Source organism: Numida meleagris, chromosome 6, assembly GCF_002078875.1.
Source record: "Numida meleagris isolate 19003 breed g44 Domestic line chromosome 6, NumMel1.0, whole genome shotgun sequence".
Classification (NCBI taxonomy): domain Eukaryota; kingdom Metazoa; phylum Chordata; class Aves; order Galliformes; family Numididae; genus Numida; species Numida meleagris.
Genome location: NC_034414.1, coordinates 38,133,656 through 38,148,591, shown reverse-complemented (window position 1 = coordinate 38,148,591; position 14,936 = coordinate 38,133,656). Strand labels below are relative to the sequence as shown.

General features: G+C 36.3%; 1 protein-coding gene across 7 annotated transcripts in view; it reads right to left on the bottom strand.

The window, feature by feature from the left end:
• MIPOL1 (mirror-image polydactyly 1) overlaps nucleotides 1–14,936 on the bottom strand; it is a 178,657-nt gene that overhangs the window by 78,675 nt on the left and 85,046 nt on the right. For all 7 annotated transcript variants that reach the window (XM_021401825.1, XM_021401828.1, XM_021401824.1 and 4 more), the window contains one exon: nucleotides 14,655–14,762. In XM_021401825.1, coding sequence (XP_021257500.1) covers nucleotides 14,655–14,762 — 108 coding nt within the window. The remainder of the gene's footprint in view (nucleotides 1–14,654; nucleotides 14,763–14,936) is intronic.

The window sequence follows — 14,936 nt, the reverse complement described above, 5'->3', positions numbered from 1 at the left end:
CCACAAAAGGGTCTGTTTTTTGAAGCAAGGAACACGCATTCACATTTTGAGAGGGAAGGGATGCTTTCAGCTGCACCGAACTTCAAGAGAAGTCACAGACACTCAGCTTTGGTATTTATTATTTGATGCAACTCCAGAGAGCAACTTCTTTTTTGCTATGCATGTCGAAGAACTGGCAGGAGTTGGATAGTAAAACTTTAAAAATGTACTAGCAAGCTTCAACTGTGAAAAATAAGCACTAGTAAATGAAATGAACAACTTGAGAAGCTGACCTTATCTTTTAAGAAACAGAGAAAGAAACCTCTGATAAAAGAATGGGGCCCTGATCCTGCAAGTTTTACTGTGATGAATAATACGTACTCACAGAAGTAGCTTCCTGAGTGAGGCTTACTGGATTAGACCCCAATTTGTGAAAATGTTGTTTCTGGACTGAGACATGCTATTTTAACTCTCAGGCTGGAATGAAATTTTCACAGTGCAGCTCTTAAGCCCTAAAGATAGTGGTTAGAATGGGAACAACGCAAGGGTGTGAAATAAGCTGCTGCAGCTACAACGTCAACTTTGCTTGGTAATCTTTTAAAAATTCCTAAAGAAAGGAAATATGAAGTCTGATGTCATTCTCTTCAAACATAAACAGATCTCAGCAAGACTGCAGCCTTTTTCTCCTAAAGGATAACTGAAAAAACAAAATATGAGAAGCAGACATTCCTTCCTAAGGACAAAGTTAATAAAACATTTTATTTGGGAAGTAGACATGATATAATTGGAGTTCGAAGGTGCACTTAGTTCTTCTGCTGTAATGTTTCAAAAAATTTGACAACACTCATCAAAAGATGTTAAAAATTGTTGTGTGGTCCAACAAGTCACTCAGCAAGAATAATTTTTAAGCAGCTTTTCCTTTTGTTTCAGTTAAAATTAAAATCCATGCTGTGTAATCCTTGGAGTCAATCTGTAATTAAGGGGATTTGAAGAGAGACCACGCACTGCATTAATGATAAAATTTAATATCTGTTTTAATACTCTAACATAAGAAAAAAACCCTAAGCAACATACAAAAGAGCAATCATCTCCCTGTTTTCTGCGAATGTAGCATAGACACAGCATTGCTATGTCTAGCAGCAATGCTATATTTGATGTCAGCTTTGTGTTTATAGACCAAATGTTTCGGGATTTAGCATCTACAGAGCTTATAACTGCATCTGCTTGAAAGTTGGCATCTAAACTTAATAGGGTAGATAAACAGATTTTATCTAGTTTGGAAAATGAGTGACTTTGCTGTTACTGCTGCACTGCAACTCCAAACGGAAGTAGTTGTCAGCAGCATTTCCAAGATTTCAGTTCTTCTCTCAGTCTTTCTCCTCCATCATCTACTACTCAGCTCAGTTGTAAGAAACGAGAACAGATAACTAATGAAACCAATTTACAAGATATTCTTAAATACTAGCATACAACCAATACTTAAGAGGCTAATGAAAAGTCCAATTACAGAAAAACAAATAGTATTTGGTATGCTGTCTCCCCTATAGATGACATGCTCCTTTTCCAGGGAAAAAGTTTGAAACCTGTTTCTCTTCAAAATGCAGCTATTTGAAACCAAGTGTATTCAAACTGTTCACTCAGTTGTTGAACACTGGAGGCAAACACAGTTTCATTTTTTAAACTAGAAACCGGTATTAACTAGTTCCCTCCTTTTAGGAGATGAAGTGAAGGATTAAAGTACCAGGACAATAAGGTATTGTAAGATTTGTTCATTTTATGTTTTCCAGAGAACTCAGTTAGAAGCATGGTTAAAGCAGTGGTGTTCTTAATGAGACTTTGGTTTTGAAAGGTTTTGAAGAGATAGGATAGCTTTCACTGAGAAAGCAAAATAGATTCTTCTAATGTAGACATCTTTTTCCTATTATGTCTTCTGGCCCAAGGTTTTCTGGAAGAACTAGTAAAATATCAGCAAATCTTTACCAGATCACCTTGTATCTTGCAAAATATACAATTTATGAAAACAAATTTTGACAGTTTCCACTAATCTCTGAGTATAGTTAAAACAGCCTAAATATGTGTGGCACCACCTTTAAGGCTTCACTCATTTGGGACCTAGCCCCGTTAACATTCAAGTGCATGTGGAACTCACAAGCTTCTAGACTGATGTCAGAAAGGGTTTGATTCTTCTCAAAATTTATTTACAATAGTTATAATAGTAACTATTAATGTCAGGAAGACTGCTCTCCAGCACAGTCACTGCTACATAATCAGAATCAGGGCTTAATCTACAAGATTACCTTCACTGTTTGAAAGCCTTGTTCAAATAGTGCTTTTAATGTAAACAATAGTTTAAATTGTATTGATTTTTTAAATTAAGTTCTCACGATTCTTCAGAATGTGTGGACAAGATGCATGTAAAGAAAAAACTCCATGTGCAAATCACAACATCTTAATAACCCATCCAGCATTTTAAGCATGTCTCTAATAAACAGACGCGAACAGGCACCAAAATAAGCAAATTGACTGTGATCCATAGGAAAATGGCAAATTTAGAACACTGAATAGAAGCTGAATATTACTAGAAAAACTGGGAAAGATGACCTCTGCTCTTGAGCAGAGAAGCAATTTTGGAGAGGAAAATCCAGTATAAACCAACACAGTTTGGAGAATAAAGTCCCAGTAGGTTTCTTTATATATTGAATCTACCTACAACATGGGATTTGGTCCTTGAGTTTAAATTTAAGTTGTAAATTTGGCTGCTAGCAGCTTAACAAAATCACCAGTTAATTAATATCATTAGTACTATGTTTAGGAAATGTGATATGCACTTATTTAGTATTATGCAATAACATTTGTTACCTCAGCCAAAGTTTTAAGGCAGCTCTCTTCTAATTTCACCACTTTATTGCTTTTACTTTGTAAGATATATTTACCTTATTACTAATGAATGCTGAATCTTGGAAATAAGAAGGCAGCTGGCTGAATTCTGGAGGCGTAAGTTATCAAAGTGTTAATTGCAAAAGTATTTTACAGGAGAAATCAAACTTTTCCAGTGAATAACTCATTCTTCCTAGTGTAATGAGCAATTCTGATTCAGTGACATGACAGAGCTAGCAATGCATGCAGTGTTTCTAAATACGAAGATCAGCATAAAATATACTGAATTGAAATCTTAATGCATTGTTATACTTCTGCTGATGTGAACCTTGCTTTATGTTTTTGAAATCTTATGAACAATATAAAATGAGGTTAAGTACTTCATACGCCAAAATCCTATCTGTGCTTGCATTAATTAGTAAAGATAATAACACCTTCTGAAAAGGTGGAACACTGCTGTGCCTGCATAGGGATTTTTAAAGTTAAGGTCTGGAAACTCAGAATTACCGATTAGTACTATCAAATTTGCTGCTGGACCCCAAGCATAAAACTTAAGAAAGCTTATAAATAAAGCTTTCTCCTATAGAAAAGCCAAAGCGTAGCTGTCAGTCCATCTCATAAGAGAAGCTGCAGAGGTCTACCAGAAAAGAGATGAATAATATTCTACCTCACAGAAGGAGAAAAAAAGATAAAAATAAATCCAAGTCCATTTGTTCTTTCTGCTCTTCAAGCAGTTCTTGTAATGACCTGTGTACTGCCAGGATAGAAATACACATCTACTGTACACAAGGAGCACATCTCTTCCCCTTTGCAGCCTGAACACATGAACAGAAGAGTCCACTTTTCCTTTACACCTCTGCACAACCACACGCTTAGAAGGGAAAACAGGATTTTGCTCTTATTTGTTGGGAAAAGCGTAAGACCCCTACCATCATAAATGCACTTTTGCAACAGACCAAATAAATAGATGGTAATTAAAAAGGAGAGTAAAATCGAGTCCTGAGACTCTCAAGTAAGTGATGGTTATGAACAAAACTGCACTTTCTGGACATGTGCTCTTTTGAGTTCATCTCATTCTAAAACCTATTCAGACCCAATGTTTCAATGTCTTCCTTTAACATTTATCTCCCCTTCTCCTCCAACCAGTACTTTTCATGATCACTTGCTAGTCCTCTAGCTCTGAACAGAAACTTGGATAAATTTAAAAATACAAAGACCACCTCTGAGTAAGTACATAATTTTCTAAAATATTTATACTGATCCGTTATCGCATCCCTGGTTTCCTCTAGCAAAGATCTAAAGTAGATTCTATCAATTCTAAGAGGTGTTTTAGATAAGAGGGTCATGGATGGGTCAGAGCAAGACCTTTGCTATTTGATGACCCTGTAGGTTGCTTTTTGCACAAGAGCTTAGGTTACTACCTTTTATACATTTTATTGGGACAAATAACTAACATGTCATCATGCACTCAGGCTCATGATTTTGTTTATAGTTGTTGTTCAAACAAAAGAGGATCATTTTCCTGTGCAGCATATAAGGAAAAAAAAAAAAGTGTACAGTAAGACACTGAAAAAATGGTTGAAAATTAAGATTTATCACACTTTCTGCATGCATGAATATTTCATATGTATAAGGAGATAAGTTTCACAAAATAAAAAATTATACATGACAATATCACTCTTCCGCTTCATTCACTGAATCTAGTATCTTGTCCCCAGCATCTTTTAATACTCAGCCCCTCTGAAAAAGGAAAATAATAACATTTGCTAAATACTGTTGGCACTTGCTTTGCTTTATGACAGTACAGTGCTGATACATCTTTGAAAACTTTACCAATGTAAGTCTTAAGATGGGATGTTGAGAGCATTTCTTTTATTCCTTCACACTGTAAAGCCACGGTGTGTGGTTACTTACAGAACTATGAGCAAAGTCAACTGAAAATTAGAGATTATATTAAGAGAAACTAATGCTAAAAGCTTCTTTAAACATTGCAGAAAACACTTACTACGTTTTGTATGAAATATCTTCAGATTAAGAATCTCTCAAATAAACAGACTGAGTAGAATGCACAGGAATGGCACAAAGCTGCACAAGGAGATGTTCAGACTAGACATCAAGAAAAATTTGTTTACCATGAGGGCGGTCAGACACTGTGGCTTATGGCCTAGGCCTGTCAGTATTCAAGAAGCATTTGGACAATGCCCTCAATAACTTTGCTTAACTTTTTCTTAGCCCTGAAATAGTCAGGTAGTTGAACCAGATGATTTTTGAAGGTCCCTTCCAACTATTCTATTATTCTATTCTATTCCATTCCAAGTTTGGAAATACTTTTTATAGTATTGAAAAGTGGCAAATGAAGGAGGGAGTCTAGTTTTCCGACAGAAGGTCTAACACTTCAGGCTTCCTGACTGCTTTACAATCAGATCAACATATGCCCTTCATTTCTGATCCATGTAATCCTGAAATGAAGCTCCATACAAGAGGGAAAGTGAAAAGATTTTTTTCTTTTACAGCTGTTTGAAGTACAGCAATATGACACCGGCTCAATCATTATAAACGTTCACAGTAGTACTACTATTGATGCATTACTGGGCAGAATGAAAGAAAAATGAACCCATGACTAGGGTGAGTAACTGTGCCATTGATGGCAATGAAGCTTATCGTTACAGTTAATGGAATTTTTGTTTTTGTAACAACTCACTTTTCCATATGAGTAGCTTTTCTAACACTACTGTGGTTTCTACAGTATCTGTTTTGCTTATGTATCAGATTCTTTGATTCTAATTTACAAGATACTGACGAATTTTGTTGTACTTTAGAACACATTATTTTATTGTCATAGATTTAAGCCATGAGTGTCACTGCTGTGGAGATAAGGAGTGAAAGGCCATGCAGCTAGCTTTCTTGAAGATGCTTCACAGCATTACAGAATTGCAGGGGTTGGAAGGTCTCTCAAGAAATTATCAAGTCCAACCCTTAGTTTGTTCCATCTTCTACAACTTCAGAACGCCTGCTTACTTCAGTGCAAATATTTCTGGAATACATATATTTGAGATCTGTTCCAGATGCATATATTACTCGAGTTTTGAGGTACTTTGACACAGTTTAGAAAACAACCTAAGAATGCTACAAAAGACTTACAATTGCAAAAAAAAAAAAAAAGCATTTTGGATCTTACTGTACTGCAAAACCAAGTGGCTGCATCACTGAGTAAGGATGAAACTTCTAGGAAGGTGATCAGATAGTTATTGAGAATTAACCACAGAAATGGAACCTATTCTAATAGCAAGAAAAATAATTATCTGAAAGCTCAAATTACTTGTAAAATGCTAAATTAATATAAAGTGTGCAGATGCACAAATAAAGAACGTTTAAATGAAAAACATGGATGAGATGGCTTTGTCATTAGAAAGATAATAGTCACTAAAGTCTACTCTCATGTAAGAGATGATTTTTTGTACATGAGAAGGAAGGACATAGAACCACTCTAGATGAATGGGAGAATGAGCATCCAGATTTAGAATGACATAAAACCTATATATTGCATGTTAAATACCTGCTGTATTCATCAGAAATAAGTAATACTGACTGACCTAGTGAGAAGACAATTTCCACCCATGAGATTTAACACCCCTCCCCCAAAAAAGATTCAGCCAAAAGGTTTGAATAACCACATCATTCCCCAATGACAAAGGGACTTTTATAGTGTATACAGTTTGTTGATGTTCAGGATTGTCAAGGGTAATCTGATGCCAAGACAGATTTGAAGTCCATAAAATAAAAGACAACAGAACTCCAAGGAATTCTAGTGGAGCAGATGAAAGCTGACCCCAAACACAGCGTAAATGAGTAATGAATTCCTTAATGCTTAGAACTAAATCAAAGTTCAATAAACATAATCTGCTTTGGTTAGAGATGTTCAGTGTCTGCTAGCAGAAAAGAAGGAAGACAAACTCATCAGGTAAGGTGAACAAACTCTTTTAGCCAAGATGCTATTTGTTCAGTTTGTGAAGACACACTCAGTGCCATTCTTGCGCTGCTGCTTATAGGCAATAAGAAGCATTCTAAAATTATTTAAGATATACAATGCTGTCAAAAAGTGTAACTAAATTAGACAGATGAAACTTTTCTCAGAATCATTTTCCAGACAAATATTGTTTTCCCAATAAACATCCACTCTAATCCATGTGACATATCCAATTGTGACAGACTTAAAGACACAGTAAGAAACGCCACTGCTTGGTCTTCTTTCATTTGAACAGAGCCCAAGAAATCCTTAGTAACTGTTGTGAAGAGAACTATGTACACGTATGCTGCCTGGCTAGACAGTGCTGTCAGGGAAAGGACAGCCTTACAGATACAAAGAGGCAGCGCAACCAGTGCAACTGATGAAGAGAACTCTGGTACATCTGTTTGTTTCCTTCAGTTTGGAAAAAATCCAAGGCTTGTACAGGTTCAAAACTTTGTTCCACAGTGATACCTTAGCGAACCAAGAACAGAATAGACTACTGCTTTCTATCCACAGACCTGCAAGAAAGATGGCCACTTAAAGACACTCACTGAAAATCACGCAAATATGGATGTTATCAAGCATCACTTCTCTTAAGCCAGGGAGATAATGTTTCATACAAATCAGATTTATCAGACTCTAGGTGCTTGTGTTTCTAAAGGGATCCTGGATGACTTCACTTTCAGTGAATGGCAAGCGTCTCATTATTTATTTCCAACAGAGGAAAATACTGTATTATTAACTTATTCTACATTTAAGCAATTACTGTAATTTATAGATGCTGCTACAAACTATGCAAACTAAGATATCTCTCAGTGCAAAAACACTGATTACCAGATGGGAAGATACTGTCATTAAGAATGAGGTTGCCACTCCTGAACAACTCTCCTGTCAAGATCTGCCTAACTAAAGCCTACCAGCCTGAATAGCTACAAAAAAAATTAGCAAAACTGGCCACGGAAAGTGATAAGAGTAAACAGAATTTCTAAACTCGTCTTTTTGACTCATGTTAAAATATACATGCTAAACTAGTCACTTTAATCTTGAAAGGGATACACATAATCAAACTGCTACACTTTTAATATATGACACCAGATGAAGGAAAAATATCTGGTTGAGGATCTCAGGACCTGAGTTGACCAGAGGATCAGGTTATAACATCCGGCTCAAAGGATCTGCAGGGCTGAAGGAAACTTCAAATGACCATTTTAAAAGACCACTCAATCATTTCTCACATCTTTTTCCACTGGGACTGAGGGGGAATTCTGGTGACTGTAGGATCCTATGTTATTTTTGACCATATATACAGATAACTGGGCTGGTTGTCAGAATTCTGTAGCAATAGCTATAGGAGACACTACAACTTTAGCAGAAAGGAACACAGAAAATGAATGTCCAAGTAGAACATGGGCAGAATCACTTCTGCTGGAGTTGTACATGACCTCACCTTAGTGTTCATTTATAACATGATGTACCGGCCTATACTGAGATCCTCAAAGGTGTTTAGTACTGCTTAATAACACCAGCCATAAAGTGACTAATTATGTTTCTAGCATGGATACGAGCTGATCAGACTTGGATCTAACCTTAGTGACAACCCTCAAGACCTTGTGATTAAGTGTTCCAGGTGAAGCACAAGCAAAGGCTCTGCTCAATACCAATTAAGATTGAAACTGCGCACTAAGTGTCTTGGAAGCAGCAATCAAAGAAAAAACATTTGTGTGTTCTTATCCAGGTTGTCAGCAGCGTGTTCCAAATTTTAGTAGGTCTTGTATTTAAATTTCCACTATGTACTTAAAAGCAATGACTGTTTAAACTTTAGCAAACTTTCACACTGAAAATTTATTAGTGATTTCATACACTTCATAACAGTTTTACTGGAAGAGCAGCAAATGTCACTCACAAATCCCAGGCATTTAAAATGAGTACACACATTGTTTTTGGGTAGCTACTGGAGACTTCAATGAATGTATTAAGTAGTTTTAGATGAACTGACATGGACAACTCTCCTGAAAGAGGAAGAAGAGAAGCAGCACCTTTCTTAGGTGGAGCTCCTGAAACCATTCTTGCACAAACTTTGAGATTGCAGCTTGCTTTGGTAAACCTTCTAGTATTTTATCCAGATATAAGTTACTGGAAGAATAGCATGAATAAACTTTCAGGATTAGTTATAACAATGTATTATTTGCTGGATGGAACCTCCAAGAAGCTATTCTTATTGCTCCTGCAATGTTCCTGTAGCTTCAGAAAAATAGGTACAGATCATAAGCAAATGTAAGTGGAAGAGTGTAACTCCTCACACTGAGCACAAGGTCCGCAGTCTAGTTTTCCTCCTCTCCTACTCCAAGGTGCAGCTGGCACCCCAGTCTTCAAACACATCTACAAATTCATTCGCAAATGGGGTAGCAGTCCATTTTATATATATCAACACAAGACATCCAGAATGAAAAGTACAGTTGCTGTAGGGTTAACTCTAGAGAGCAAGCTCTCAAACTGAGCTTTCATAGGCTGACATTCTCTGCTAGATATGGAAGGAAAGGTACATACGGCTGGAGAGTTCACAGCAAAATGAATGAGAAATGAGTGTGTTACTCAACAGATGCACATTGGTGAGTTGTTTCATTAAAAAAAAACCAAAAACCATAACTCTGAGGCAAACACAAAATTTTAAATCAACTTTTATCATATTGCTGACAAAGAGTAACACCAGGTCAACCGGAGGATTAACTGTAAGTAGGTTTTAAACTCTCGGAGAGCAAGATCTAGTTACACTGTAGAATACAGCCTGGACAAAGGTGTAATAGCAACTTCCCTACTAGATAATAGAGCTATTCATCTATTAGGTGTAAAATATTGTCAATCAGCAACTGGTTTCTACCACTCAACTTCTACCACAGCACTGAAGTTAATGGCATGACAGTCAAAATGGCTGAAGTCAGCAGAACAGTGTTTTGGATGAAGCTGGGTCTCGCCATGTTCACAGGTTTCTAATAAATCAACAAGATCTCTACTGTCTTATATAAAATGATTATGAAAGTATTGAAAAGCTTTTCTCTCAATCTTCTAGGATGCAATTAATTACTACAGTAAATGTAAAAAAAACTTATATTGAATTGAAATTTGAAGAGAAGTGATGAGATTTGAATCTTCTGGTTTCCCATCACTGGTTCAGGCAAGTTTATCTGGATGACAAAATATTTCAAAAGCTTGCTACTCTGTCAGAAACAAATCAGAGGCTTTACAGCCATGAATCAGCTCCAAACACATTAAAATGAAGCTCTAAAACTTCAGCCCTGAAGCTCTAAACATAAAAAGTATTGTTTACTTAGTTTTTACAGGTACAGGCCACAGCTACTATCTTCTGAAAGCAGCACTTCATTCCATAACCAATACGATATCCCTAAATAGCACGGATATTCCATGTGTTTCAACAGTGGGAAATATTTTAAACTTCACGTTCAAGCTTTTTTAAAAAGTGACATCAGATTCTTCTGGGATTGAGCTCTTCATGGATGACATGTTGACGAGATTATTCTTGTAGTTGGCATAGTAAGCAGATACACAAAAAACGGTTTCCACTCTAAGAATCCTGAAAATTCTGGGAATCAAAACAGATCTTAAAACAATTTATGAAGGGCATGAGGAAGCACTACTTTATGGGCATCCTCACTGCATTATCTACCAAACTGCTATGCACTGGAGATTTCCTGCCCTTGACACAATTCTTATTTGTCAGCAGAAAGCAGATGACAATAGCTATAATTGCTTTATGACACCACAGTAAGTATCTGACAGCTCCCTCAGGCCAGTTTCTTGCACATTACTCTGAATTACAATATATTAATAAGAAAACTATGGAAGCATTTAGGATTTTACAGAAAATGACAAATAAAATATTAATCAAAACAAAAATATTTATTTTAAAAGAAAAGTCAATCATGACTGAAGAATAACATGCTAACAGTTCTGAAGGAGATTAATTACCTTTACAAATTCTAATGACGTCATACTTGGCTGGAGTAAACTCATTAAGTTATTAAAGGGCACCTGATTTGTATATCATGAAACAGCCTCTCCTCCATGTTGAGAGTTTAGCTTGAAAGTAAATTACTATGTGTCTTTGGTGTTTAAAGCAGATTAATAGCTGCTTCAAGAAGAATGTGCCACCTAATTAAAAGCTACAAAATAAATCAGGCCTGTGAAAAGTCACCTCTCCCTATGTTTCATTCAAATTCAGTTAAATGTGTTCCATGAATTTTTACATTAAGTTATTAGATCCATAAGACTTATTTCCTATTCTTTTTCAACTGAGTAAAGAGGACATTCACACTGGCAAAATCTTTATTTTTCTTTGTGAAAACATATTACTTAAAGCTCTGCATTTCAAAACCACATACTACAAAGCCAACAATAAAATGATCCACAACAATATTTAATACTAATGAAAAAAATCAAATTTTCAACTTTTCTATGTTTAATTTAATCTGATATTTCAGAGTATTGTGGGAATAGGTTTATCAGAATCAGCAGAGACCAAATGTTAATTATGAAGGCCAAGCACAAATGAATAATCTTATGTATAGACCCTGACACATTTAGAACTGCAAAGTACTCTGCAGATCTTATTTTATGAAAATGTACTAAGAGCGCAAATGTATAGGCCCTTAGGAAGCAATTATCCCTAAAAGATTTAGCTATAATTCAATCTGAAATAGGATAAGATTTTTTAAAATGGTTTCACAAAGAAGAGGATTATTATACTTTAATGATGGATATAGGTGTCCACACCCTGCCTGAATGACCTCTGCACAGTTATGGGCATTACGTGGGGGAAAGATTTGACATCAGCCTTGTCATTCAATTTATATATACTCTGATGATCAATAAGAATATTATAAAAATTAAGAGTATCAATTTGGCATTGTAGGACTGAATGGCCCACAACACTAAGAAATGCTCTATCCCATCAATACATTCGCGTAATTTAAAATTTCTGCATTTAACTTGTCTGATAGAGATTAGTTAAAAGCATCTTACAAAGATGTACAGATGTAACATCACAGTATAGATCTATACACCATGCATTATATGTCAAGTGTCTCATCTGAAGGTGTGACATGGGATCTAAAAGCATGTAAAACTGAAAGTATGCAGGAGTGCTTACATCATTTTTGTGATCCCTAGATCCTGAGTCTGGCCATCTTACTGTCAGCACCCCTTCCCTCTGGTGAAAAGTCTCTTTGCTGCTTTATCTCACCCAGGAGTCTGTGTACTGCTGCAGCCTCAAACCAGGCTGGAAGCAGCTCTGTGAGCTAATATAGCTAAAAATAATGCAAAAAGCTTGCAGTTTATCTAACCTGTTAGACCATACCCTCTGTGAAATAAGTTTTTTCTGGATATCGGTCTTACACCTTTTTTTCCCTCTGAGAAACTCAATATAGTGAGATAATTTAAAAAAAAAAAAAAGGAAGACATAATAATCTGTAGGTCTTCTTGTTAAGAATATTTCAGGACTCTGCGAGACAATGATCTCATCATTTGTCACAATCTTTTATGCCATCCTTAATCCGGCTGATCCTGATTACTGTATTTTTATCCAGTTATGATTGCTAGTATCCTTACACCACCTCTGAAGTTTGCACTTCCATTGCTCCTTGCAGCAAATTTGAAGCTGGTCAAGTTTCTCATCTGTCCCCTAGCACCAAAATACATATTTTGCCAAACTAAGTCATCGGCATCAATATTTAAGAGAGTATTATTTTATTTTAAGAGAGATTCTTTTTTTAATCTTTCCTAACCAAATTTGTTCTGGATGGATATAGTATCTGAACATCTCCCACAGGATACTTGTTCATATTTGAATTAACATCACTTAATGCAGCACTGCAACCAAATGGCAGACAGGCCCATCCATGGCTGAAGACATCACTGACCTGACTTTCATCCCGACCAGCTACTCTGTACCTTCCACGCTATAGCTGCACTAAAAAGAGGTGATAAACTTTTCATTTTGATGACTGCTTAGGGCAGGATGAGTGTTGATAAGTTGCATAACAACGTTGACCACTTTTGCTGATATTTCATACAGGCATTTCACAGATTTTAAGGTTAGGAATTCAACTTAGGCAAGCGGCCTTCTAAAAAGTGCTCAGAGGGACCTGCCCTCACTGTAGACAACAGTAATAAGAACTGAGACAAACTCAAGAGAGTTACAATTGTATATTAATATATTAATATTAAGAAAGTACGACTTCACCAAAAATTGAAAAGCATTCCTTTTTTCCTCCCCAGACTCTCATCTCTAGAAGACTATGACCAATTAACATCTAACTTTGAAAATATCAAAAAATGCCTGTGACAGACAGAAATTAAATTCTCTAAAGATTAGGTGCTGGAAGAGCAATATCAGGCTTAGGATGAAATCCTAGTAACACTCTGAACTATTAAGGCACTTATTGCTCTGAAAATATAATTATTCCACAAGCATCGTGTCAGACAATAATAAATGTAAAAACATACTCTCAATAACACACTGATGTTTTCTGAAGGAAAGTGCAGTACATAACATTTTCAGTGACACAGAAAAAACAAGTTGGCCTGCAATTAATGAAAGACAATACTACTTACTGTAAACAGTGTGCTTGGCAAGCACTAACTTTCAGCGATCTCAGATTCAAAACAATACCATTAGTATGGTCAGAAACAGCCCTGAATGTTTACAGTCTCTATTTCTAGGCACCTGAGGTTAGATTGCTTTCAGTATTGCTCACTTGATTTTGTAAAATTCACCATAGATCCTGATGGCAATTATAAACCCATAGAACACACAGCGTTTATAAGCCATGCAGTCTCTTTCCGTTTATTCATTACACTTTTTTTTTTTAACTGAGAAATGTCAAACTACACAAGGATTTACCTTAATTCCTGTACTTCGCATTGGTCAAGATGTAGCATGAATAACGATGTTTTCCTAACGCACACACACAGAGGAAAATCTGCCTACAAATGAGATACGCTTGGATCTTACTACCTACCTCAAACAGTTTTAAAATGGCAACACAGTATCAACAGAGAAACTTCTACCTTTCCAATACTATTAAAAGAGATTTTTAATATAGCGGCTAAATAGGCGCGCATGACACTTGCATATCTTACCTGGCATTTGCTCTTATTCTGGCTAGTGGTGAGGTGGCTGGTTATGTAGCTATCAATTTCACTGACGTTACAATTTCCCTTTCTCAATGCAGCAATAACCTGTCACTTTACACTGTCCTCTCTCTGACCCTCTCCCGCCTCTCTGCTCATTTTTATTCTTATTGACAAGACTTATTATTCCTCCTCCCAATTCCAACTAGCTACCCTTTTGCAAATAGTAGTATCAACTATGTGGTCACTAGTAGTATAGGTCAACAATGTTATTAATATAGCACACACTGCTGGAGCAGATCAAACAGCCATACTTTAAAATATTAGTTTTGCAAAGGTACTGTGAGGCAAATAGTTGCAGGTTTTTTTCACGTTATAAAATGTAATCCAAGGACAGTCTCCAAGAATTCAGTGTAAATTTCCAGCCCAATAATTTGGAGCGTATGTTATTTTTTTGTTTTCATACACAAAATAAAATAAAACCATAACAGAAGGGTGCTGTATCTGTGTTTAAAGAAGGGGTTGTTGGCAAACACCATAGCTCACTTCTGCTGAAATGTACACAACTGATATATGCAGCCCAGAAAGCTGGCACCAGGGGCTTACAACCTTAATTTGCCTGCAAGAAGAAATGGAGATTTACCTTCAGAGCACGTTCTTGATTGTTTTCAGCAGTCAGATGTCTCGTGTTGTTTGCTGAAGTCTGGTTCTGCTCTTTCAGATGATGAAGCTCCTGCTCTAGCCGTTTGCACTGCAACGAGGAAAGAATCCCATTAAGTAGAGGAGTGTGAGCGTATTTTTTTTTCAACAAGCCAAATGAATTAACGTAAATAACCCCGTCACCATTTCTGCAAGTAGTGAAAGCATCAGACAAAAGCATGTTACAATTCCTAAACAGTACTAGAGCCGTTTAAAGAATGTGCAG